Source organism: Sus scrofa, chromosome 13, assembly GCF_054392235.1.
Source record: "Sus scrofa isolate SSC_HxYL_T2T_F1_AM1 chromosome 13, Sscrofa_HxYL_maternal_Yorkshire_Landrace_v2.0, whole genome shotgun sequence".
NCBI classification, from domain to species: domain Eukaryota; kingdom Metazoa; phylum Chordata; class Mammalia; order Artiodactyla; family Suidae; genus Sus; species Sus scrofa.
Window position 1 is genome coordinate 153373938 of NC_139395.1, and position 27204 is coordinate 153401141.

A 27204-nucleotide genomic window follows, 5' to 3' on the forward strand; every position below is an offset into this window, starting at 1 on the left:
GCAAATGAGATGGTAGATAAACAATACAATAATCTAGGAAGTGGAACAAATGAGAGAAGAGTTTGCCAATGAATGGAATCTGGAAAAGGAGAAAATAATGTTTATAACTTTCCCGATATTTCCATATCCATGTGCAAAAATATATCATTTCTGGGTTGTCTGCTGTGAGCCCTGCCTGAGAGATGGGGTCAGTTGTATAGTAGCAGCAATCAAACCTGTCCCTGCTGTGCCATGGTTGGGCTTTGATGGAAGAAAACATCCATCCCCCAAGCTCTATCATGTTATGTGCTATCCTCTCAATGCTTCCTTGTATACAATTAAACCTTTCCTTAGGTTTCTGATTTCTAAAGATTTTTCTAAAAAATTTTTTTAGATAATTAGAAATTTTTCTAACCTTATCTTTTCTAAAGATAAGATTTTTTTATTTCTAGACTAGCTTTCTCTACTTAGCCTACTCAGTACCTTCATGCTAAAGGCACCTCTCTTAGGATCTTATGTCAGTTTTCAGCCAAAAATAGCAAGACATTTTTCCTTAACATGGACTATAAAGAAAATGATTGATTTCTCTGGAGAAATCTCTTCTACTCACCAAATTCCCATTCATCCTGGTGGCTTGCAAGGTCCACCGTGAGCCCTAGGACAAACAGATGCTACTATAAGAAAACCCTTTCCAGTGAGACAGAAGGGGGGTCTGGAAGAAGGGGTAGCTTTTAAAAGAACTTTTCTTACCTGCTGATCCAAAAGAGCCCAGAACATGGGCAATGGGATATAAAGGAACAGTATTCTGGTCAGTGCCTTCACATCCATAATGAGCTGCTTCTGTAAGAAGGAGGAAGAAGGAACAGGCTGAGTTGACAGATAGGGTTTTCTTGCTTAGAGGAGAAGTGTCCCAGAATGGTATGAGAAGAGGTCAAATACAGTGGGAGGGAATCGGTTTGCACATTAGGAAAGACTCCATGGAGGCATCAGATGTTTCTGTAATTCCAACTTACTGAGTATTTCTCAGATGCCCAGTCCAACCAGTGCTCTCGCTTTGGAATGTCCCCAGAACGGTTCTTGAAACGGTTGGAAATAGCAAACTAGGGCAGAGCATAGATATTAGAAGAGAGATTTAAAAAAAAGAAAAATCCCCTGCCTTTTCTAATTCATTATCCCATCTCTCAAACACATACTCTAAGTGACTTACGCCAACCTTTCAATTTCATCAGACATTGGATTTCAAAATATTTCAAATATAATTTTAAATATCCTTATTTTCTGTTGGTAGCACATATAACACTACATTTCTGAAAACTTTTGCCAATTAAAAAAATAGTTACATTATTTTTTTAACTTAATGGTTAGGTAGAGGCACAGAGGGAAGACGGATTAATCTCAGTTTGCCAAAAGGCACAGAAGCAGAGCAGAGGTCGTTGAGGAAAGTGTATACCCGTGTTTGAAGCCCTATCTGCTTAGCATCTCTTTCCCTTTGATTAAAAAAGGCAGAAAAACAATTCATGAACTTACCCAGATACATCTGACAACTTGAGTCACTATGTTTCCTTCTGGAGGTGGTTTTTTGTATATTTTGCTCCCCATTGAAAACACAACTGCAGTTGATAACACAAATAAGGTTCTTAGTTTCTCATTTAGCACATTCAGTATGTCAACACTAACGACAGACTGCTGTACTGTAAGAATGACTGTCACATCTCCTAAAGGGGGAAAACTGACTGAGGCTCCCTGACTTTGGAGTAATAAAAGCTCTGGGAACCAAGAGAAAAATAAAATGGTCAATGTTGAGACTTTCCTGTAATCAGAGAAATGAAGTCATCTCTGAATTCTCACTCTTCTTTCCCCATCTCTATTTCTCATATATTATTTACTCTCATTGACCCTCAGTCTTCAGCATATTTCCTGCCTGCTCCCTCTTTTACATTATGACTGCTAGGTCTCTTGTGCAGGACCTCACAACTTCTACCCTGCATTATAGCACCAATTAGTGTCACAGTCCCTGGTCTCTTCTTCTTTTCTTTCTGATGCCAAATTAAAATCTTTTTTTTTTTCCAGGACCTACTTAGTAAGCCCAAACTCCTGGCATGGAAGGCCTCCACAAATTCACTATTATCTTGGTGGTTATGGTTATCAGCAACCATCTCTTGAAGGCTTATTATATGTAAAGTGTTAAGCATTTTACATACAGCACTGATTTAACTTGAAAATATATGTATTACTTTCTCCATTTTACACCTGAAGAAATCAAAGATTAAAGAAATTAAATCATTAGTACAAGTTTACACAGCTATTTTTGACCTGAGGCCTGTGTGACTCAAAAACCTATGCTCTTAACCACCATAAAGGCACTTCATTCATTCATTCTTGCATTACATACTGTGCTGAACATTACTGGGAATAAAGATAAAAAAGACATGGCCCTCGTCTGCAAGGTAGCTCAACCTACCATTTCCACTTTATGTTTCATTACTCATAGGTACCCTATGCTCTGACCACTCTTCATCATTGCTACAAAAAAGTTCTTCTCTGTGCCATTTCTGTTCTTGAGCCCATTCTCTTTCCCTTTTTTCCCCATCTTTGTTCTTTATCCATGTATCCACAGCTCCCTATAGGTGAATTTAATTATTTTTTCTTTTATTTTTCAAATTATCAGCAATGAAACATTACTTTTACATAGTAAGTTTTTTTTTAAAAAGTATTAAATTTAACTAAAATCAGTGGGAAGCCTTCATCTCAGTACCCTCCCAGCTGTACCTTCCTCCTAAACAGATTTTCCAACTCAAAGCAAGATGCCCCTCTAATAGATCTTCTACCAGAGATGCTTTTCTCAGTGACCAGTAGCAATTTCCAATATCCTTAGATCCAGAATGCCTGAGTTACCTTACTTTTCCCTAAACTTTCTAATTTTTTCATTCCTCTGAGTCAGATTTCATCTACCAATTTTTTTCTTTATTCATCCTCTCAGTTTCCAACGCTTCTCCAAAGAGCACCCTTTGCCTACTACAGCTTTCTTATTTTTGGTGGAGGAGCCATGCCCATGGCATGTGGAAATTCCTGGGCCAGGGATTGAACTCATGCCACAACAGCCACCCAAGCTGCTGCAATGACAATGCAGGATCCTTAACCTGCTGCACCATCAGGGAACTCCAGCCTTCTTATTCTTGATAGAAAAAAAAAAATAGTTCAGAGAAAAAAATGCTAATCCTGGGAGATAAGTAGGCAAATAAACACATATCTAGACAAGAAGAAGATTTTGAGTGAGAAATAGACAGCTCCTAAAACTAAGAATGACCCTAGAAAGAGGCTGGACAACTTAGGAATTTTGGTCTCAAAAGTGACTGTCCAGGTGGTCAACTTGACAACGTCACACTTAAATTTCAAGGCCACTTAACCAAAGGAGATGAGTCTGGACCTTGAATTTTTCTATTATTAGATATTGTTGCCTCCTACGTCACAAAGAAAATAGAAGCCTTCAAATGAAACTCCCTCAATTTCCTGCCATAAAATCTACTAATTCCTGTGTCCACACCCATCCTCTCCTCACTCCAGGTAGATGAAGGTGATGTTCCTCCTCCTGTTTAAAGGCAATTTTGCTGTGCTTTCACATTGATTACACTGTCTTATTTTGCATCTTCATCCTCTTTCCGTACTGGAGTCTTCCTAATAATATTCAAACTTGCTCAATATCCTCTCTTAACTCCATGTCACCTTCCAGCTACAAATACTTACTTGTTTTCCTTTCTTACCTCTTATTCACTTCCAATGTACTCCGATTAGTTGAATCTCCAAACTATCATAATTTACATCATCAAAGCAGGGACCGTCTTGTCATTATATTTAATGGATATTTTTCACCCTATCTCACTTTTCCAGTTAGGAACATTTATTTCTCTCAATGATTTCCTCTCTTGAAATCTCCTTGGTATCTAAGACAGAACTACAATCACTTTGGCCATTTCTTCTTAGTCCCATTTGCAGGCTTTTCCTCTTTGCCTGTATTTAAAATGCAGGTGTTCAGCATTCTATCCTAACCCTCTTTTTACTCTACTCTTATTGTCTCATTCATTTCATTTATTTTCATGGCTTAATTGCTATCCATATACTAATAGTTCCAGATCTTTGACTATAGCCCAAACATTTCTTCTGAACTCTATACCTGTGCTTCTAACCACTTGGTAGTCCAATTAGATATTCCAAGGATATATAAAATGTAACATGTCCAAAACTAAGTTCATTAGAATGCAAAATCAAAACTGCAATTAGGTATCACCTCACACTTATCATAATGGTCATGACTAAAAGTCCACAAATAATAACTGCTGGAGAGGGTGAGAAAAGAAGGGAACCCTCCTACACTGCTGGTGGGAATGTAAGTTGGTGTAGTCACTATGGAAAACAGGATGGAGGTTCCTCAAAAAACTAAAAAAGAGTTGCCATATGATCCAGCAATCTAATTCTTAGGTATATATGCAGATCCAAAACTATAATTTGAAAAGATGCATGTACCCCTGTGTTCATAGTAAGCACTATTCACAATAGCCAGACATAGAAACAATCTAAATGTCCACTGACAAAAAAATGAATAAAGAAGATGTAATACATATATGCAATGGTATGCTATTCAGCCATAAAAAAGAATGAAATACTGCCATTTGCAGCAATATGGATGAACCTGTAGATTATCATACTACGTGAGGTAAATCAGAGAAAAACAAATACCATATGTTGTCATTTATGTGTGGAATCTAAAACATGACACAAATAGGAGTTTCCATCATGGCTCAGTGGTTAGTAAACCCAACTAGCATCCATGAGGATGCAGGTTTGATCCCTGGCCTTGCTCAGTGAGTTAAGGATCCAGGCGTTGCTGTGAGCTGTGGTGTAGGTCACAGATGAGGCTTGGATGCCGAGTTGCTGCGGCTGTGGCTCAGGCCGGCACTTCAGCTCCGATTAGACCCCTAGCCTGGGAACCTCCATATGCCGTGGATGTGGCACTAAAAATACAAAAAATAAATATAAAATAAAATATGACACAAATGCACTTATCCACAAAACAGAAAGAGACTCACAGACATAAAGAACAGACTTGTGGTTTCTAGGGGGGGAAGGGGGAGGGAAGGGATGGTTTGGGAGCTTGCGATTAGCAGAGACAAACTATTATATATGGAATGGATAAATGAGGTCCCTCTGTATAGCCAGGGAAGCACATTCAATAACCTATAATAAGCCATAATGGAAAAGTATATATACATAGATATATATGTGCATACATACATATATATAACTTTGAATACAACATTGTAAATCAACTATACTTCAATAAAATAAAATTTAAAAACACAATTCATTAGTACTTCTCCCTTATTATCTCAGCTAATGATCCCACCATTCCTTCTTTTGCTTAAGTAGAACCCTACATGCAACCTTGGCTTATCTTCTCCCTCAGTTTCACATATCTGATCCTATCAAGTTTGTCAGTTCTGCCAGGGCCAAGGAGAGTGAGCTAAGTGAGCACAGAATTTAAGGGGGAGTAATCAAGACAAACAGTACCTTGTCTCACCCTTAACCCACTCTTTCTCCACATTACAGTCAGAGATACCACTGATAAACAAAAATCTAAAAATCATCCCTCTATTCAAAATCATTTTTAAAAAATTAAAAAGCAAAACAAACAAAAACCTCAAAATCCATTTGAAGCCCCCCACTCTTCTCCTGATAAAGTTTTAATTCTTTAATTACTTAAAAGCCCTTTCATTATCTGGTTTCTGCCAATTTCTCCTCTTTATCTTACTTATGCTCCAGGCAATTTGAATTCCTTTGAGGCCTTCAAATATGTTATACTATTTCTTATCTCCTTGTCTTACAGATACATGTCCTCTTTCTGTTTCACTTCCAATTTCTTCTTCGATTAATTGCTCTTAATCCTTTAGGTCTTACCTTAGAAATACTTTCTTTAGGCCAAACTTTTCTGACTCTTAAAGTCTTAGTCAGACATTCATCCTATGTGTTCCTATAGCTTTTTCTGTATTTCTCCAGTCATGACACTGATCATACTATGTTGAAAATTCCTACTTACTTGTCTGTTTCTCTCCTTCTGCTGGACTACATTAGTTCTTTGAAAGCATGAATTCTGTAGCTATCTAATTCACCAATGTGACCCCAGTACCCAGCACAGAATTTGACACTTAATGGTTGATTAAATGTTTGTTGAATGAATTAACGATTTTTAAAAAACAAATGAATAAATTAAATTATAGTGAAAATCCAGAGAATCGAGTTATTTACGAATACCCAGAAAATTGGAGCAGCTATTTTGACAGCTAACACTTGTTTAACATTTCATAATTTATAAAACATTTCAATTATAGCATCTCTTTTGATCTTCATAATTACTCTGATATGTAAACAATATTGTTTTGCAATGATCCAGAGAAAGAGCCATAGTACTAATCAGAGGAAAACCAGTAAAGTATTTGGGGAAACATTTGGCTTTAAAGGGAGAAGGAAGCACAGGTCTCCTAGAATAACACATAAATTCCTTGGAACTGGAATTACAATCTGAGTAATACTATTAGCACCCCAAGCAGAAAATAATCAAATGGAACATTGAATCTCTGGGCTCTTTTTCCACTATTGAGCTCTTTATGTGTTTGGACTGGATATCTTCCGGGGGGGTGTCACCCAAAGGCTCAGTGTAAGAACAGGTTTCCAGGTCAATGATTAGAAACAATCATGTCCAAGTTTTCCCTTGGACTGTATAAACCAAGCACACACACACCCCTTTCCTCTTCCATTGCTGGGTTCTTAATGATAAAGTGAATGCTACTTGTTCTAAGTTGCATCATTTCCAACCTATTTATCTAACTTTTTTCTTATTCTCTTCGCTCAAGAGCAAACTTCTTGGGAGCACTGCGGAGCGAGGCAGAAACTGCTAAACCTAGAAGCTGTTTTAAAAGATCCAAAGAATTTTAAAAGTCTTAAAAATTATCAGACAAATAACTATCAGATGAAATAGAAATAAGCTAGTTTGAGGGAAATGATGATACCTTGCTTCTTTAAATATTTTGGTGTAGATCAGTACATCTTAATCTTGACTACACATAAGAATGACCTAGATATTTAAAAAGTTATAAATGCCAAGGCCCTATCCCATAGAGATCTTAACATGGGGTCCAGGGATAAGTTTTCTTTGTTTTTTTTAAGATCTCTAGGAAACTTCGTATTAGTTATGTAACTTTGGGAATTTTTTCTTTGAGGTTTCTGACTTTATTCAGTTAATTTATCTCCAATGTGTAGGGAAAATCCCTACAATAACACCTACCTAATGGACTAGTGTGAGGACTGAATGAAAATAGTTTGTGTAAAGTGCTTAAATCACGCTTTATATATAGTAGGCATCAATGGTTATTTGTTTCCTCTGTTCCTTGTACTCACCAAGAGCTATTATCATAAGCATTCCTGGAACTCCAAAAGCCAATGCGTAGCAGTCTTTTCCAAAACACTGCACATCTCCTAAAGGAAAAAACAAAACAAAACAAAACAATTAACCCTGAATCTTGAGTCTCTGATATTCTATTCTGTAAGCTCAAGTTTTTGAGGTCATAGACAGAGCCATCCTCTATCTTCCCATCAGCTAATCCATAATCTTTCTTTTGTACCAGACAAATCAAGATTCAAGGAAATGCTCTCATATTTTCAAACCCTTATAAAAGGAGAAGACAGGAGGAAGCCTGGAAGGGATTTCTGTGTGACTGGCCAGAGTAAAGCCTTATACAGGGCCCCTCAGAAACAATCCTAACCTCTCAGCATGGGTGTGACAAATGTAGAAATCAAGCTCCCTGCATTGATGGAGAGGTAGAAGACTGAGAAGTATCTAGTCCGTTCCTCTGCCTAAAAAACAAAATATGACAAATCATCAGAGCAATGTGACTCCTGGCTCTACCCCCACCTCATGTTCAGACTAAGTGAACGGTACATACGCAGACACAGAGTCAGATATTGCTTCCATGATACGTGAATATCATATTAGGTGTCTGAACACATCTCCGGCTGACCCAAGACAAGCATTTATCTTTCAAATAAGCATCTTTAACATCCTTTTACTCCTTTATCTCGGCAAAATGATCATCTTGTACACTATGCCTATGTACTGCATCCTATACATATCTATTCTAATATTAATTGCTTTGCATGAAATGTCTGTTTCTTTCAGTAGGTTGGGAGTTCCTTTAAGGCAGAAATTATATCTTCCTATTTTTGGTAATCCCCACTACCTAGCATTACACCTGATTTATATTATGGAATCAATAAATTTTTATTAACTGAATGAGTGACTGAATGGAGTAATAAATTTTGCGGAATATGCAGTAGGAATAGGACAAAAACCTAGGACAGTGGAGTAAACTGTAGAACAAACAGGGTAACTTGTGCTTAAGGGAAGTCTGCCAGAGAGTACAAAAGGAAGTCTGCAGGCTTAGAAGTGGCCGCTGGGAACTTAGACGTGGGTTTGTCTATTATTGAAATATCTTTGTGGAGCAGTTACCAAATGAAGCAACTCTCAAAAAAAGTTGCTGATGATTTATTCATTAGATACTTCTGTGCTTCATTCTGGGACCCAAGATCTTTTCCTGACACACTAACACAGTCCCAACTTTCTCTTTGTAGTATGTACTACTTCTTTTTCTCTTCCCCATTCAAACCCGTTCTTCTCATCTATGGGTATAGCTCATTGTGCATAGAATCCCACTTGCAAAGATTGGCTATTTCTCCAAGGTCAGCAAGCAGTTATCATCTATGGACCCTCGGGCAGATAAAGAATATAAAATAACTTAATTTTTTTTCTTTTTAAATGACATTTTATTTCTCATTGTCAATGACTAACTTTTGAACATACTAGAAAAGTATCTTGATTACAGTGAGTAAAAAATATTGATGATAGAATTAAAATACTAGGTTATACAAAGTTAGGTTTTTTTTTAAAAAAATATCACTGCCCATGAATATTTTTAGGACTTGAGTTTTGGGGGAAAAAAAAAAAACAACTTCATTTGTATTTTTTTTAACACTTCCCCTGTTAAAAATTAAGAGCATATATTGAGACTCATTTGCAGGCACCTATTACAATAAACAGAAGGACCACAAAAATTAAAACAAGTTCCAAAGACTATCATGTATAAAAACTTCTGTATAGAATGAGGACAAGAATTCACCCTATTGAAAAACCATCTCCTGTGGTATACAGATTTTTTTTTTCATATAGAGAGAAAACTGGAGTTCCCTCTGTGGCACAACAGGATCAGTAGTACCACTACAGCACCAGGACACAGGTTTGATCCCTGGCCCAGCACAGTGCGTTAAAGGATCCAGCATTGCCATAGCTGGGCTTGGATCTGATTCTTGGCCCAGGAACTCCATATGCCTCAGGGAGGTTAAAAGACAGTGGGGGCGGGGAGATAGTTGGAAAACTGACCATTCTATACTTGGAATTATTTTTCCACTTGATCCAGTATTTTTAATGGTTTTTCCACTCCATAAATTAGTATTTGTTCAGTAGCTAAGAAAAAGTCCTATGTTAAATTATACCGAAAGAAATCAGGAACTTCCCTGAAAGGGCTAACCTTAATTGCCTGATGGAGGTTGAAGATACACTCAACCAACAAAAAGTCACACCACCAGGAAGCAAGGAGGGTTTGCTAAGCGTCAGCTTCAGTTCAGCCTCGAGAGATGAATGGTCTGAATGGTGAGAGAAACACAGGAAACAGGACGGAGAGAAGGAACAGGGAGTGAAAAACCAGAAACATGATATAGACAAGGGAAGAATACATGAAAACATACAAAAAAGAAAACTGAGAGGAAAAGAGAGGAAGGTAGAAATGTTGGTGGATTTACAAACAGACAATTTCCCTTGCCTCATTGTCAATACTTCATCATATGTGCCATTTTTACCTTTATTTATTCTGTTTTACCCCCATTATTAATGGAAAGTATTTAGGAAAAGAAGGAATGATCATCCAGACAGGTTCATCCATAGAAACTCATTCTGCTTTATTCTGAGTGGTCATTTTCCCCTTTCATAGACTCTCAAAGCTAGAGATGTTTAAATCTTCTTTACACTACTCATCTCCTCACATATTCCCAAAGTGGTTATCATGTTTCTTCTTAAATAAGTCAAGTGACAGTAAACTCACTGTTTTCAACTCTGACTAGTTGAAGTTTTTTCTTTCATCAAGCAAAAAGCTACCTTCCTATAGCTTTCATTCTTTTTTTTTTTTTTTTTTCTTTTTTTGGCCGTGCTTGCAGCATGCGGAAGTTCCCAGGCCAGGTATCAAACCCGCACCAGAGCAGCAACCTGGGCCACTGCAGTGACAACACAGGATCCTTAACCTACTGTGCCACCAGGGAATTCCAGTTTTCACTCATTGATCTCTGGTTTAACTACTGACATCCTCCCAATATCTATGGACAGCTATAACATTTTCTTTAATTCTTATCTTATCCAGGTTAAATACCTCCCTTTCCCTCAATCTTTCTTCATAAGATGCATCTTTTAGTCCATCCATAGACACTTCCCTTTGAAATGTTTCAGTCTTTCCCTCTATTTATGACCAGTACCCAGCCTTGAGCACAACTCCCCAGATATGATCTGACTGGTGGATCACTACAATTTTGGCAAATGGCTATCTGCCAGGTACCTCACTTAATGCCCCTTTTACGTTTTTAAAAATACAGAAATAACAGGACTCTTACATGTTTTTCTTCAAACTGATCTCCACCAAAAGCTGCCACACAGGGTTTGATACCTCCTGTCCCCAAAGCGATTAGACTCAAGCCGACCATTGACAGGATGCTGAAATGGAGACGTGAGAATACTAACCATATTGATACTAAAAACAACTGTAGAAATTGAATATAGAGCTATAGGAGAAGAAAAAAAAATGTGTACAAGGGCTAAGACCTCCTTTACATTTCTACCCTCTGGGCATTTTCCACATACTTGCGCTCCTAGGGGAGACCCAGGGGCACTGACAATCTTTATAACCCTTGACATTCTGCCAGAAAGTATCCATCACATGGGAAGATTTTTGTCCCTGATAGTTTCATCTACCCCTTGAGTGCAACAGATAGAAGCAGATACTGAAGGAACGCCAAAGCTAAAGCACTGGTTCTCAATCTTGCCTTAGTCAAAGGGACACTCCAATAGAAACATCTTATGAACCCTTGTCCTACTTATCATTACTAACCAACAAAAAGTTAATATCATAATTAATAGGAGAGGTGCCAGTGATTTTTAATGGGATGACAAGAAAAAAGGTATCTAATATTTATTAAATTTCAAACAAAAGTCTTAACTCATGAGAAAATACATTATAAGCATGAATATATATGACCTGCTTCTTGAACAGCTCTAACCCTCTCTACTGACTCAACCAACAGACATCAAAATTTACCAAAAACCTCTGGCATCATAAACATCAATAGCTTCAGTAAAGAGGTATAGAGTAACTGGAATATATGGAACTACACATAAATGGAAATCATCTAAGTTTTGAATATGAATTCTACAATGTATTATAAGAAAACATCATAGATTTTTTTTCTTTCTTTCTTTTTTTTTTTTTTTTAGGGCCTCACCCATGCCATAAGGAGATTCCCAGGCTAGGGGTCAAATTGGAGCTGTAGCTGCTGGCCTATGCCAGAGCCTCAGCAACACAAGATGTGATCTGCATCTGTGACTTATACCACAGCTCATGGCAATACCAGAGCCTTAACCCACTGAGCAAGGCCAGGGATCGAATTTGTGTCCTCATGGATGCCAGTTAGACTCATTAACCACTGAGCCACGAGGGGAACTCATACAGATTATTTTTTAACTCTGGTAAAGTATAATGCATGGGTGGGTGAATAGGTGAGGGAATGTGGAGGACTTGAAGGTTTTCATCACTGTCTTCAAGCATATGAAGAGTTTTTATGAAAAAGATACTAACTAGTTATTCTACAAGTCCCCAAATGCACAATAACAATAAACAAGCCCAGAAAAAAAAAAAACAAAAAAACAAAACAAAACAAAAAAACAGGAAAAAGTTCAGCTGATCAAAGATTTTTTTTTCTTAAGCAATTTGGTAACAAAATAGTAGGTTGGAAAATAAAGGGACATCTCTGGTAAGAAGACAGGAAAACATCCGTAATGAATACATGAGACATTTACCCATCCGATGGAGGGAAAGTGGTTTGGTTTATCCCATGATTTTACTCACGTGTGTATCATATGTCCCCCCAGTATTGGTAAGGCACCCAGGGACTTGATCACATGGCCAAGGACATACACCAAGGAGAGATAGATAATTGTCCTGTTGAGAGAGTTAAATTAGTCAATCTACAAACAGAATTCAGATATTTGAGTAATACAGACTCAGAGTTCATACTGTTCTCAGTGTCAGGATAAATGGAGTGGGAGGAGGAAGGAGTGGAGGAGGAAAGAATTACCTGAGAAACGCAAACAGAAATAATAATGGAGAAGGAGGCAAACAGACTAGAAAAAGAGACAGCAACTCTTCGCCCTGTAATGTTAGAGATAATGGACTTTCCTTTCTCATATCTGCTCTAACCTATTTCCCCATTTATCCCACATATGTGCAGAATACCCCTGATCTTGTACAAATATGTCAAGACCAGGTTGGATTTGTAGCAAGTGACAATGTTTTAAATTAGGAGAACCAGAAAAGTGGAATACTTTGATCAGAGGGCTTTTTTTTCTTTCTTTCAGGGAATGTCTTTGGCTCTAGAAATCCATAAGGTCAAGGAGAATGTCATGTAAACAGGAAAAAAAAAAGGGGGGGATGGCTAACACAAAGAACTTTCTCTAAATGCAATCACTGGGATGTACAGAGATATAAAGGGCTCTCGGGCTGAGTCTGGTCTTGCACACCTGGGTTAATTATAATCCTCACAATTTCCTCATGGACAATTTCCCAAGGGTAAGAAAGGAACCAGGGACTTTGAACAGACCGTCAAAGTCTGATAGAGCTCAGAGAGTTGGTAGGGACTTGTGCTATTTTTCAAAAAAATCTGAATGATAAATATGTACAGATATACACACTGAAATAAGGCACACTACCACACATACAACATACTTCTTACATGTATTACTACCCCAGCATTACATATAAGTAGAATATTAGTACTAGAAAGAACCTTGGAAATTACATAGTTTACTTCTACGATTTTAAAGTGTTATATGCTGATGTAAAAAGAAAAAGAATGGAATGAAGGTAGCAGAGAGAGGCTGGAGATTCTAGAAATCTCAGAATGTGCATTTCTCATTCTAAATGCCTAATCTTCCTAGCCCTTGGCTCTCCAGGAAACAGGAAAGGGACCTTAGAAAGTTTTATAAGGCACACAGGAGATAAGTTGAATGACTAAACCAGGGCGACTTAGTATCAGAGGAGGGGGCAGGCTTCCCCAAAAGGCCTTATAGTGTCTTCTGGAAAAAAAAAAGGTTCTCTTTGTTGGAATAAAAACAATGAATAGAAAAAAAAGGCATAAGAAGGGACTGAAAACGATCAGTATTATGAACCCAAATAAATGATCTATGCTAAATCATTATGGAGGAAAAAAATAAAAGGAGTCTGAGCTGGGGTGATAGAGTTTGAGTAAAGAGATCATGTCAATATCAGATTGTTACACTAAAGGAATGAGAGAAGTGTTAGGGGCCTAGGAGGAAAACAGGCAGTCCTCTAGGTGAAGGACTCAGGGAATAAGTCCAGAAAGGAAGCGAATGACAGAGAACTTTAACAGAAGGAGAGAGAATCCTTTTATTCTGCATACCGTGCCAGCCCTCCATCTGGATGGACTTGGTAACCACACTACGTAAAGACCAAACATAGATATCTGCCACCTGCCATCCCTCTCCAAGTCAAGAAACTGTGTTTAGAACTGCGGCAGCTGGAGCTCTATATTAGGTGCTGAGTAAACACTTTAGAATAATGAATATATATATATATTGCCACAGCCACAGCAACGCCAGATCTGAGCCGTATCTGCGACCTGGCAATGCCGGATTCTTAACTCACTGAGCGAGACCAGGGATCAAACTTGCAACCTCCTAGTCAGATTCATTTCCACTGCACCACAATGGGAACTCCTGAACTATAAATTTTCTCATGGGAAGCAAACTCTATCATGCCTGAAATCAGAACAAGAATTGGTCTTAAACTACAGAATGCAGGATTAAAATTAAATATAAGGGAAAAAAAAAACCTTTTGACTGAAAAGGGTGTAAAAATATTGAAGAAATTGATAGTGAAGAGACATAACCTTTTCTGGATTATCAGTCTGAGATGTTCTTAGGTACCATGAGTGACACGAGTATGTTCCTGCTGTGAAGCAAGTGGCTAAAAAGTGACAGTCTCCGCAAAATCAATCTGTGAATCTTCTTGGGATGTGACCTCCCATTATCCTTACTTGAATTTTCCCAACCATGAGTCAGCAATGGCTGCTCCCAGGATGGGAGTGAAATAACAGAGGCTGCTGAAGGCGTGGTATACAGAGGTGGAAGTGTCTTCACTCCAATGCAGGAAATACAGGAAGTACAGGGTCAGCACAGCTGAGGCAAAAAAAAAGGTGGGGGGGGGGGGAACAAAACAAGACAGACGCATTAAAATGATTTACGGAGAAGAACATTTGATCTGGTCTTTGAAGGTGATCTTCAGCATTCCTAACAGTGAAGTGACTGAGGGGTGACTGCTGGGCAGTAGAATTGGGGCCCCTCGGAGTTGTAGGAATGAAGCGGGTGATGCTTAGTGTACAAATACAATACTCCTCTCTTCAGTCTATGTACACATAGCATCACTTAGGCCAATCCCAAAGAACATGGAGCGTCTAATATCCTTTCCTTCCCAGTAACAATATAATCAATACATCTGAGGAACAGAAAAGAGGAAATGGAATGCCAATGATGAGAGTTTTTCCACTTATATTCTCATAGGCTGTGTTCTGATTTCCATTAGGCCCTTCTTTTTTTTTTTTTTTTTTTTTTTTTTTTTTGTCTTTTTGTCTTTTTGCTATTTCTTGGGCCGCTCCCACGGCATATGGAGTTTCCCAGGCTAGGGGTCTAATCGGAGCTGTAGCTGCCAGCCTATGCCAGAGCCACAGCAACGCGGGATCCGAGCCGTGTCTGCGACCTACACCACAGCTCACGGCAACGCCGGATCGTTAACCCACTGAGCACGGGCAGGGACCGAACCCGCAACCTCATGGTTCCTAGTCGGATTCGTTAACCACTGCGCCACGACGGGAACTCCCCATTAGGCCCTTCTATTCTTGGCCTGTATGAGTTAGTAGGTGAAATCCCATGAGGCAGGTTTTAGAAGTCTTGGACAAAGGAAAGGACCAATTGGATGAAGGCAGAAAGAGTAGACAAGGGAAGTAACTGCATAGAAGACCAGGTTGTTACAAACATGGGGTGAAAGTGAGTGCAGAAGAGCAGGACTCTAGGACACAAAATTACCTTTCATGCCATAATAGGAAAAGCGCTCACAAAATTCATTCACCACGATGAAGGCAATGCTCAATGGATAGTTGGAGCCACAGATTTTCTGTAAAACAAAAAGGCAGTGGTTCAAGTATGAACTATATTTCCTTACTTAAACCACTAGATTGCTCCACAACAGGAAAAAAAACATTTATTTTATTCTTTTTTTTTTTTTTTTTTCGGCCATGCCCATGGCATGCAGAAACTCCTGGGCCAAGGACTGAACCCGCACCATAGCAGTGACCCGAGCCACATCAGTGACAATACCAGATCCTTAGTCTAGGCCATTAGGGAACTCGATTTTTTTAAAATTTATTTTTTAAAATCACTCTTTAAAGTCACCATAATAGGTAATATGAAGCAATGGCCCCTATTTCTCATGAAACAGCCGGTACCATACTAAAAGTATTTGCATTGCTGATTTAGGAGTAAGAGAAACTATTCTGAATATTACTTTGTTCATCATTCATTTAACATGGAACTTCTCAGGCATCCATGATTCTAGACACCAGGACCTGTTCATCTTCCCACAAGTACTAAATGAAACATCCAGCGCCCCAGGCAGGAGAATAATGAAATTCATTTCTAGGAACAGAACCAAGAGTTGTCCTCTAGAGCATCTGATGTCTAAGCAGTTACACTTAGCTGTCAGTATACTTAGCTCCACTGTGCAGATTAACCTCTGTCCTCACCTGCCCTGTTCACTGTGCTTGGAGGAATCCTGGCAATATGAAGGCCTCCCTCTAAGTGGCTACTAGAGCCAGGCACAGAGCCCAATACAGATTCTTAAAGGTAAGCTGATTGAATACCTTCACCTTGGGCAGAGTTCTTAAATCTTGTCAAATTAAATGTCCATTCTTTCTATAAAAGAGATTCTACAGCATTTTAATGGTAATCCTATTGGGCATTAAAAGTACTATGCTATTTCAAGCATTATCTGTCAGAATATAAGGAATATCATGTTTCATTTCAAATTCCTACCCATTATGATGGCCCAACTAACATGAGAGAGGGATGGAGATATCTGTTCTTGGTTCAACCAAATCTTACCATGAGATTTTTATGGTCTCTTCTTATTAATAAGATACACACACACACACATCTTTGTGAGCAAGCTTAAATTCTTTGGGACCAGAAGAGATATAACTAAATAAATAAATGATAAATTAATACATTAATGTATCCAATCTTTTATCCATATAGATATAAACAACCCTCCTAAATATTAATATACATTAATGTATGATTAAAAACTTGCTTGAAAGATACAGTGAATTAAGTTCTTTACCTTTTAGCTCACAGTTTGAGAATTATGCAACTTCAAGTTTAATTAGCACACTTTTACTAGCTATGTAACACTGTCATTGGCTGTGTTAACATACTGCCCCCGGTGTATCACTACACTTGTCTTTATACTTCAATTCTATTATTCCAAAGAAACTACCACCTCTAGAACACTACCACCTCTTTGTGGTAAGAACTCATTAAATACTGGCTAATATTTCTATATCCTCTCCACTTATAGGATTTTGATATGAAGATTGAAACGAGATAATGAATTTGCAAGTGCTTTAACACGTATACAAAACATTATTATCACTTCCTTGTTTCCCTGTTCCTTCCCCCACTGTAAACTGAAACACATAATAACAGACCTTGGTGTCCAGCATAGACTCTACACACAGGGGGAACTAAGGGTTGAGTTTTTATATTAGTAAAGAAAGAACAATCACACACAGTTCTCCAGAAAGGAGTGCTTGCCAAGTTTCCCTGGACGCTCAAAGTGCTTTTTTTCCCACCCTAGAGAAACTCAGAGTATACAATGAAACACATCAAAGTCTTAGATGCCAATTGAAGAACTCTGACTACCTCTTTCTGCTGCATCCTCTCCTAAGTAAAGGAAACTTCTGTTTAGACTTGGTTTACAGGTTAACTCTAAATCCGAGAGAGAGAAGAGTTTTTAACACTGTAACACAGCTCAGCCTGAAACTCTAGAGGCCAAGGAGGAGAACCAAAAGAGCAAGTATGTTCCTGTCAGAGGCAGAACTGAATCTGAGGACTCACCGGAGATGGCTTCTTTGGAAAGCTGGGGGGTCGAGGTGGTACTTCTTCAGTGGAGACAGGTAAAAAAAGTGTTTCCTTGGATTCATTTTTCTGGAAGGGATTCATGGCTGGCTCCTTACTCTCTCTCTCTTCAAGCATTTGGCTTTGGTAGGCAGTCGGACAGCTGCCAGGCTACTGTGAAAAGGGGGACTGGGAGGGGAAGAGGGGGTGGCTTCGGCAACTAGGTTTAACCCCGTGGGTGTCGGGCTTCAGCAGCTGCCTGCAAAGTAGAAAGCTATATAAAAGAAAGGATCGAGTCTTAGAGACTAGTTCAAAGAATGATTATGTTAAAGGTAGAGCACAAGGAAGAACACCACATCATGGGCTGGAAGAGCATAATGCTGGAGAACTGCAAATGGATGAAAATTAGTAAGACTACACAGACCTGGAGCATAGCCTGGAGCACAGATTTCAAAATTGATTTCAGGGTAATAATAGCCACCACTTGTTGCACATCTACTATGGGCAAAGTTTATATATACATACATATATTATATCTATACCCATATGTTTTAATTCTTACTACTATCCTCGTTTTAAGGAACTAATAAACAACAGGTTATGTAATTTGCCCAATATCATGTGGCCAGTAAGCAGCAGATCTGGAATTTTCGGTATGCCATTACATATAGATTAGTATCAGTAAAGCCTATGGTCCTTTCTCGGGAATGGAGGCTATATGGAAATGTAAACATAGGAACATAGGAATGCGGGGGAACTGAAATGCATTGAAGAGGGAAGGTCATCTCCAAAATGAATTTGGATAGAAAAAAACACTTGGTTTTCAACATAATAAAGTTCAACTAGAAATATCCTATAAGCAATTAAATAGGTCTTGGTCATGTACATTTGGGAATAATTCTTCTACTTTGATAAATTTATTTTCTCACGTCAAGATGAATCCTTCATGACATGAGGAAATACAATTTAATTTGCATAAAAATTAGGAACCAGATATTTTCTAGTTACTATTACAAACATCATTTTCCTTAATTTTCAGTGAATGGACTTCCCAGTGACTCCAGAATATAATATTTATTTCCTATCAGAGGAGGAACAAGAACAGCCATGACAATGATAGATGTACTTTTTACAGTATGATTTTTGCTAAGTCAAAGAGGCAAAATAAGAACAAGAGAGTATGGTGTCCATCTAGCTGTCAGTCAAAAGAGAAAGGAAAATAATGGCAAGACAGCAAGAAGAAAAATGAAGACTAAACCAACAAGGAAGTCAGGAAACAGGGGAATGAATTATTTTATTTTAGAATATGAGAGAGAACCTATGACTCTATTCCCTGTAAAGTTCTTCCATTACCTGTTTGAGTAATTTGTTGACAAGTAAGGCCAGAATAAACTCTATCCTCTCTTTCCTAAACTCTATCTTAGACTTTGACCATATTTTCCCAGCTTCTAGTATACCTCTTATCCCACTTCTCTCCCACCAATGAAAAAGAGTCCAGCTTCATTTCAGACTGTGACATTAATGATTAAGCTGTAGTTATTCTTTCAGGAAGCACTGCCCTTTCTGACCTAGTTTGGTTAATGACTCTAGATGCAAAACAAATGAACAGTCAGAAGTTACTGGTCAAGTTAACCACTAGAGGCACAAATGTCTTTAAGATCTAATTATATCAGTGGCTCCCCTTGCTCTGACTTGATAGCATTTGATCTGGCAGAGCAAATGGAATAGCACCTGTGAACAAAGCACCAATTCATTTGTGCTCATAGGTGCCCTAAATATCAAACTTTAGAGTATTGGCATTGGTTCTCATACTCCTTTGTTTAGATGAAATTCTTCTTTTAATTATGCAATACTATGCTAACATTAATAGAATCAAATAATATCAGAGATGGAAGGAAACTTAATCTTGTCCTATGTAAACTAAACTTCCCTAATGATAAAAATCACTTAGGGAGGGAGTTCCTATTGTGACTCAATGGGTTAAGAACCCAACACAGTGTCCGTGAGGATGTGGCTTTAATCTCTGGTTTCGTTCAGTGGGTTACAGATCCAGTATTGCTGCAAGGTGCGGCACAGTTTGCAGATGCAGCTCGGATCCGGTGTTGTAATGACTGTAGCATAGTCCTGAAGCTGCAGCTCTGATTCAAGCCCTGGCTTCAGCTGATTCCATATGCCATGCATGTAGCCATAAAAAAGAAAAAAAATCACTTAGGGATATCTTATATATATAAATTTCCAGAACGATTCTCTCTCTCTCTCTCTCTCTCTCTCTCTCTCTCTCTCTCTCTCTCTCTCTCTCTCACACACACACACACACACACACACACACACACACACACACTTAAAGGCCTTTCCTTTGAAAATTCTTATTCTCTAAGGAGGTATTTAAGAATGTATATTTTAATAAGCATCTATGGTAATTCTTAGAACAGGGGTTTGGTGAACACTGGTTTAAAATCCTTCTCTTAGTCTAGCCTGAAGAATATTACAGAAGGGCTCAGACTAGAATCCCCACCTTCGAGACCTAAAGCCTTTTTCCTCCTTATCAAGATGCCTCTTATACACCATTTTTGCTAAGTTGAAATCAGATAGAAGGATAAAAGGGAAAAGATCAAAAAGAAAAACAACTTCTGAATAGAAATGAGTACAAACACTTCAGGGGCAAAAAAAAGCAATAAAAGTGGAAGAACCTAAAGTATGTGATAAGAGTAAAAAATACTTGTGACCTCAATGATTATGACAGAAGAGAGATTTTTTTTTCTTTTTGCACCTGCACCTGCAGCATATGGAAGTTCCCAGGTTAACTCCATATCCTTAACCCACTGAGTGAAGCCACATATCAAACTTGCATCCTCACAGACACTATGTTGGGTTCTTAACCAACTGAGCCACAATGGGAACTCCAAGAGTGATATATTAGGCTATGTACAGAAAAGAAGCTCTAAAATGACAGACACTCACATAGTTAGAAAAGGCAATTAAAAGAGAACATGTGTTTAGCAAAGTGCATCAATATAAAATTACATAAAAGTACATTATTTAAATATAGCAAAAACAAATAGAAAAGGAAATTTAAAAAATTATACTGCTATAGTAGCATAAAAAATACCCAGGAATATATCTATTGAAAGATGTTTAAGACATCAATACTAAACACTTAGAGTATTAGTATGTATTTTTATGTAATTTTTACAGTTCATTTTATATAAATTACATCATTTATTTACCTACTCCTACAAATGAAGGCGCTCTCAACCTCTTACGAATACATTTTTATGATTTTTTTCCATTCTTATTAAGTCTGACTCATCTCGTAAAGAATTGGAAATTACTGGAGTTCCTGTGTGGCGCAGTGGTTAACAAATCCAACTAGGAACCATGAGGTTGCGGGTTCGGTCCCTGGCCTTGCTCAGTGGGTTAAGGATCTGGCATTGGCATGAGCTGTGGTGTAGGTCCCAGACGCGGCTCGGATCCCACGTTGCTGTGGCTCTGGTGTAGGCCAGTGGCTACAGCTCCCTTGCCTGGGAACCTCCATATGCCGCGGGAGCAGCTGAAGAAAAGGCAAAAAGACAAAAAAAAAAAAAAAAAAAAAAAAAAAAAGAATTGGAAATTACTAAAATAATTATTACATGAATGGTATCTAAATGATATAATTCCTAAATCTGACATGTCTAAGAATGCTTTCTTAACAAACTGTGGATGATATTTGATGAATACATGATTCAGAGGTCACACTCGTACCTTTGTGCAGATGCAGCTTTACTAACTTTAGAGTTCAAGTGCAGTGCTATGGGATAGTTCAAAGCCCACTGATTTTTGTTCCTTTGTAACCAACTTACTTTCCCTACTCGCATGCTTACATTATCATCAGTTTCATCAATCTATTCAGAAAGGTCAAACTAAAAGAATATGAGCTTATGTTAACTAACCTTATTTTAATAATAATTACATAATATATACAATATCTAATCATCCCATTGTACACCTTAAATTTATATAATGTTATCTGTCAATTCGATAAAGCTGGCAGGAAAAAAAGGTATGTGCTTAGAATCATGTGAGGATGGTTCTGACAGTGAACCTCATATCTGAGAACTTGTCTCATCCACTGATCCCCACATTTCAATGTCTGAAAATGCATCAAATAAAAATAACACAGAAGCCCAAGATATACTATTTCATTCCTTTCTAAGATACTTATGTTTACCCTTAAGGGGGATAAAGAATGATATGCTAGGTATTCAACCCATAAAAATAATTTTAAGAACATATTTCATTTATGGGAGAAATAATAGAAGAGAGGAAGGACAAGTTGTTTTGACTGTGGGAGGTATATTCTGAGAACATAATGTGTGTTATATAGTCAGCATTATCAGTTCATATCACCATGAACTCATTTCTGGTAAACACTAATGAAATCTCAGCATAACAACTTTCAGTAAAAAACATTATAATTTGTATTCCTGCATTAAAATAATAAGCTACTTGGAATATTCAAGCTTGCTTATTTTTTTCATTTTGGCCACATCTGCAGTATTTGGAAGTTCCTGGGCCAGGGACTGAACTGATGCCACAGCAGTGGCCTGAGGCACAGCAGCGATAATGCTGGGTCCTTAATCCACTGAGCCACAGAGAAACACTCTTTTCGAGCTTGCTTTAATTAAGTAATATATAACATAGTTTTTGGCATCGATGAATAAAATAGAAATAAAGGTGAAGACATAAATAGGTTATGGCTGAAGATGGGCCAGAGAGAGAAAGGGAGAGAGAAATGGGAGAAATTAAAACCAAACCTGGAGTTCCCGTCATGGCTCGGTGATTAACGAATCTGACTAGGAACCTTGACGTTGAGGGTTCGATCCCTGGCCTCGCTCAGTGGGTTAAGCATCCGGTGTTGCCATGAGCTGTGCTGTAGGTCGCAGACACGGCTAGGATGTGGCACTGCTGTGGCTCTGGCATAGGCCAGTGGCTACAGTTCCAATTAGACCCCTAGCTTGGGGACCTCCATATGCCGTGGGTGCAGCCCTAGAAAAGACAAAAAGGAAAAAAAAAAAGAAAGGAAGAAATTAAACCCAAACTTAAGGATTAAAAAAAAAAAAAACAAAAACTATAGAACTTGTTATGATAAGAGGTGAAGGTGGATAAAATATTTTTTCATAATTGCCAAAACTTGGAAGTAACCAAGATTCACTCAGTAAGTTACAGGATAAATAAACTATGGTACATCTAAACAATGTAATATTATTCAGTGCTAAATAGAAATGAACCATCAAGCCATGAAAAAGACATGAAGGAAACTTAAGTGCATATTATTACGTGAAAGAAGCCAATCTAAAAAGGCTGCATACTGTATGATTCCAATTATAAGATATTTTGGAAAAGGCAAAACTAAGAAGAGGGTAAAAAAATTATTGATTGTCAAAGGTTGGTGTGTGGGGGAATGAATTGGCAGAGCACGTTTTTTTTGGGCAGTGAAACTATACTGAATGATAATACAATAGTGGATAAATGTTATTATACATTTGTTAATACACACAGAAAGTACAACAACAAAGTGAACTCCAATGTATAAACTATGGACTTTGAATGATGCTGTGTCAATGAAAGTTCATCAATTGTTAAAAAAAAAAATGTAGGAGTTCCTGTCATGGCACAGTGGTTAACGAATCCGACTAGGAACCATGAGGTTGCGGGTTCAATCCCTGGCCTTGCTCAGTGGGTTAAGGACCTGGCGTTGCCATGAGCTGTGGTGTAGGTTGCAGATGCAGCTTGGATCCCGCTTTACTGTGGCTGTGGTGTAGGCCGGCGGCTGTAGCTCTGATTTGACCCCTAGCCTGGGAACCTCCATATGTCGTGGGAAGCAGCCCTAGAAAAAGGCAAAAAGCCAAAAAGCCAAAAAAAAAAAAAAAAAAAGTACCACTCCAGTGCAGGATGTTTATACTAGGGAAGCTGTGCATGTGTGGGAACAGGGATATATGAAAATTCTCTGTACTTTCTGCTTGATTTTGCTGTAAAATTAAAACTGCTTTTAAATAAAGTTTATTAATTAAAACAAAAAAAAAAAACCTTGCTGCTGGTCAGTGGCTTTCAACTATTATCTAATATCTATAATTTCCTCAAAATTCAAAAATGTTTTAAGTGTAAATATTATTTATCTCATTAATAGATCTTCATATTTTTACCTCAAAAGCAAAATAAGAAAATGATTTTTAAAAATATCTGAGAGAAGAGAACAAGACAAATTATGTGACAGATAATGGAGCAAGTGTTTCATTAAAACAATTATTTAGCTTCACCTTCATGCTAAATTATAGCTTAGTTTTCAACCAAAATGTAAGGAATATCATATAGAAAGGCTCAGAGATATAATCAAGACCAGGGACATTTATTATAAATCAGTAGTTCTGACATTTCATAATTGAAGACAGCAGTATGATAAAACAGAACACTGAACTTGAACTTTAGAACAGTTGATCTGACACTTGTTAACTAACAGTATGTGGGCAAATTACCTAACTTCTAAATTTGTTTTCTCATCTGTAAAACTTCAGTAGAGTTTCATTAACATTAAACAAAACACATGAAAATGCTGGTACTCATAAATGGTAAAAAAAAAAAAAAGTAACATTAACTGAAAATTCTGAATCACAACTTTATCATCAAAAATTGATACATTTTCCTCAGCCCTAGGAATTTTTATTCATAATATAAAATAAATTATCACGTCTTGAAAATTTTATACTTATTGTTGAATATTTCTTCAGTCATCACTGTCACTTCCTGATTCACTCAGCTGCAAATCATTTCCTAAAATAAAAAAGCATTAACTGTGGTAATTAAATATTTTACCTATGTTTGGATCACAGCAGATGTCATTCAAAATATAACCACAAGGGGATCCTGTTTAGCTAGCATTTTGTCTTTAAGTATCAGACTGCTTATCCTATAATTAGTCTCATTATTAGTAACTCAAATAATACTGTCTGTAAAGAAAAAAATAAACCATCAATGTTCAGCATAGTTTTAGTATTATCTGGCATCAATTTTAGTTTTCTTCTATATACCAACATCATCCTTTATACTACTGATTTAATTACATCAGAAAATGAGAAAATGTGCTTTAGAAGATAACACTATTTTGAAGAGTGAAAAAAGTTATATAATTTTTTACTTAAAATTCAGTCAAAATCATTAAGTAGTATATGTTAAGAGCAACTTATTATTGATTCTTTTTTTTTTTTTTTTTTTTTGGCCTTTTTTTTTCAGGGCTGCACCTGCAGCATATGGAAGTTCCCAGGCTAGGGGTTGAATCCCAGCTACAGCTGCTGGTCTACATACACACAGCCACAGCAGTGCTGGATTCAAGCCGCGGCTGTGACCTACACCACAGCTCACCACCACACTGGGTCCTTAACCCACTGAGCAAAGCCAGGGATCAAACCCACATCCTCATGGATACTAATCATGTTTGTTACCACTGAGCCATGAGAATTCCCTCGTCACTGATTCTTTTGTAATCATCCCTGTGCTTACAATCATGGAACTGACATTCCAGTGGGGGGGGGGGAGAGTAAACAAATAAATATATAATGTAATATTCACCCCAAGTCGGAATAAATACAATGAAAAAATGAAGGTGGGTATGAGGAGAGCAGTGTGAGGTGCTATTTTAGATAGTGTAGTTAGGAAGACCACCTTGAGGTGGACATCTGAAAAGAGATACAATGAAGGGAGAAAGTCATGAAAACAGAGTAGTGGGGAAAACTGCCCAGGCTCAGGGAACAGCAAATACAAATGCCCCAAGACAGAAAAGCATGCTTCTTGTGCTCTCTGACAGCAAACCACCACTATGGCTGAAGTGGAATGAACGAGAAAGCGAATGGAAGGGAAAATGTCTGAAAGATATCCAGAAGACCAAGGTGTGTAGCTCACGGTAAAAACTTTAGATTTCATTTGAAATGTAATGGGAATTCAATTCACTGGAAAATTTTAAGCAACCAACTGACTTGAACACTATTATGTATCAGTGCATAGACTATAACGGTGTGGAAAAAATATGGATTCAGGGAGAACAGTTATGAATCTATGCAGTTCCTCATGTAAGAAATTATATCGGCTTTGAGAAAGACAAATACTGTATGATTTCACTTATATGTGGAATGTGATACACAATACAGTTGAACAGAAACAGAAACAGAATGATGAATACAGAGTGAAAAACAGGTGCCAGGGGAGAGGGATAGAGTGGAGAGAGAAATAGGTGAGGGAGATTGAGTGGAACAAACTTAGTTTTAAAATAAATAGTCACAGGTAGGACCCATGTAGAGTGTAGGAATATAGTCAATAACTGTGTAATATCTTTGTGTGGTGACAGATGACAACTAGACTTATAATGATGATCATTTTGAATATATAAAAATATCAAAATACTATGTTGTGTACCAAGAACTAATACAGAGTGGCAGGTCAGTATATTTCAAAAACAAATAAATAAACAAACTCATAGAAAAAGATCAGATTTCTGGCTACCACAGATGGGAGGTGTGGGGAGGGGGAATTAGATGAAAGCAGTACAAACCTCCAATTATAAGGTAAATAAGTGCTAGGGATGTAATGTATAATATGATAAAAATAATTAACCCTGTTGTATGTCATAAAATAAAGTTGTTAAGAGAGTAAATCCTAAGAGTTTCCATCACTAAGAAAAAAACTTTTTTTCTATTTCTTTAATGTTTTATCTATATGAGATGATAGATATGCACTAAACTTACTGTGGTAACCATTTCATGATGTATGTAGTCAAACATTAGTTATACATTTTTTTAAATTATATAGTGCTGAAGAGCTGTATTCCAATAAAACTGGGGAAAAAAGAAATAATACTGGCTTAGACTCAGGTAGTTCAGGTGAAGGTAGTACTAAGTGGTCAGATTTATAATTTGCTTTGAAGATAGAGCTTATAGGACTGTCAACAGCATTGCATTTAGTGTATGAGAGAAAGAAGAGTTAAGAATGACCCCCCCCAAGGTTTCTGGTCTAAATGGTAGTATCATTTATTGAGATGAGACACACTAAAGGGACAAAATTGTGTAAGAAAAATCACAAGTTCAATTTTTAACATGGTACATTTGAAATACCTGGCAAATGATCAAGTATATATGCGGTAGGAAATTGGATATGCAACTCTGAAGCTCAAAGTAGAGGCTATAGTTGAAAAAGATTTAGAAGTCATTGATTATGGGGATTTATTTGAAGCTATAGGATTGAATGAATCATTTGGGTAGTAAATTACAATGGCTAAAAAATTCTTCTATTCTTAAACTACTCCACAATCAACAAAAGCCACAAATTTTAAAGTTAATACCTAATAATAAGAGGAATAGTTTTTAGACCAAATATAAGTTGTTATATGATACCTCAGTTTAATGCATGAACTCCAGAACTAATTTTACATCACTCAGTACATTTCTTTAGCAGATAAAGAAACCCGCTAATCACATAACCATTTTATCTTTTTCAAGGCTTGAGTTTTTACATATTATACAACAACTGTATGGCTTAAGAATGTTCAACTTGGAGTTCCCGTCGTGCCTCAGTGGTTAACAAATCTGACTAGG

At 37.5% G+C, this 27204-nt stretch overlaps 2 protein-coding genes across 2 annotated transcripts in view; both read right to left on the reverse strand.

Annotated features, from left to right (window-relative positions):
• SLC15A2 (solute carrier family 15 member 2) overlaps positions 1 to 17719 on the reverse strand; it is a 35232-nt gene extending 17513 nt beyond the window's left edge. Inside the window, exons 1-11 of the mRNA NM_001097514.1 lie at positions 17588 to 17719; positions 15500 to 15587; positions 14455 to 14596; positions 12249 to 12341; positions 10741 to 10840; positions 7794 to 7884; positions 7429 to 7506; positions 1507 to 1589; positions 993 to 1079; positions 730 to 819; positions 590 to 634 (exon numbers count right to left, since the gene is read on the reverse strand). Coding sequence (NP_001090983.1) covers positions 590 to 634; positions 730 to 819; positions 993 to 1079; positions 1507 to 1589; positions 7429 to 7506; positions 7794 to 7884; positions 10741 to 10840; positions 12249 to 12341; positions 14455 to 14596; positions 15500 to 15587; positions 17588 to 17692 — 1002 coding nt within the window. The 5' untranslated portion in view covers positions 17693 to 17719. The remainder of the gene's footprint in view (positions 1 to 589; positions 635 to 729; positions 820 to 992; positions 1080 to 1506; positions 1590 to 7428; positions 7507 to 7793; positions 7885 to 10740; positions 10841 to 12248; positions 12342 to 14454; positions 14597 to 15499; positions 15588 to 17587) is intronic.
• Positions 17720 to 23951: 6232 nt separating this feature from the next.
• EAF2 (ELL associated factor 2) overlaps positions 23952 to 27204 on the reverse strand; it is a 42821-nt gene continuing 39568 nt past the window's right edge. The window contains 1 exon segment of the mRNA NM_001445009.1: positions 23952 to 24394. Within this exon segment, the coding sequence (NP_001431938.1) occupies positions 24348 to 24394 (47 nt within the window). The 3' untranslated portion in view covers positions 23952 to 24347.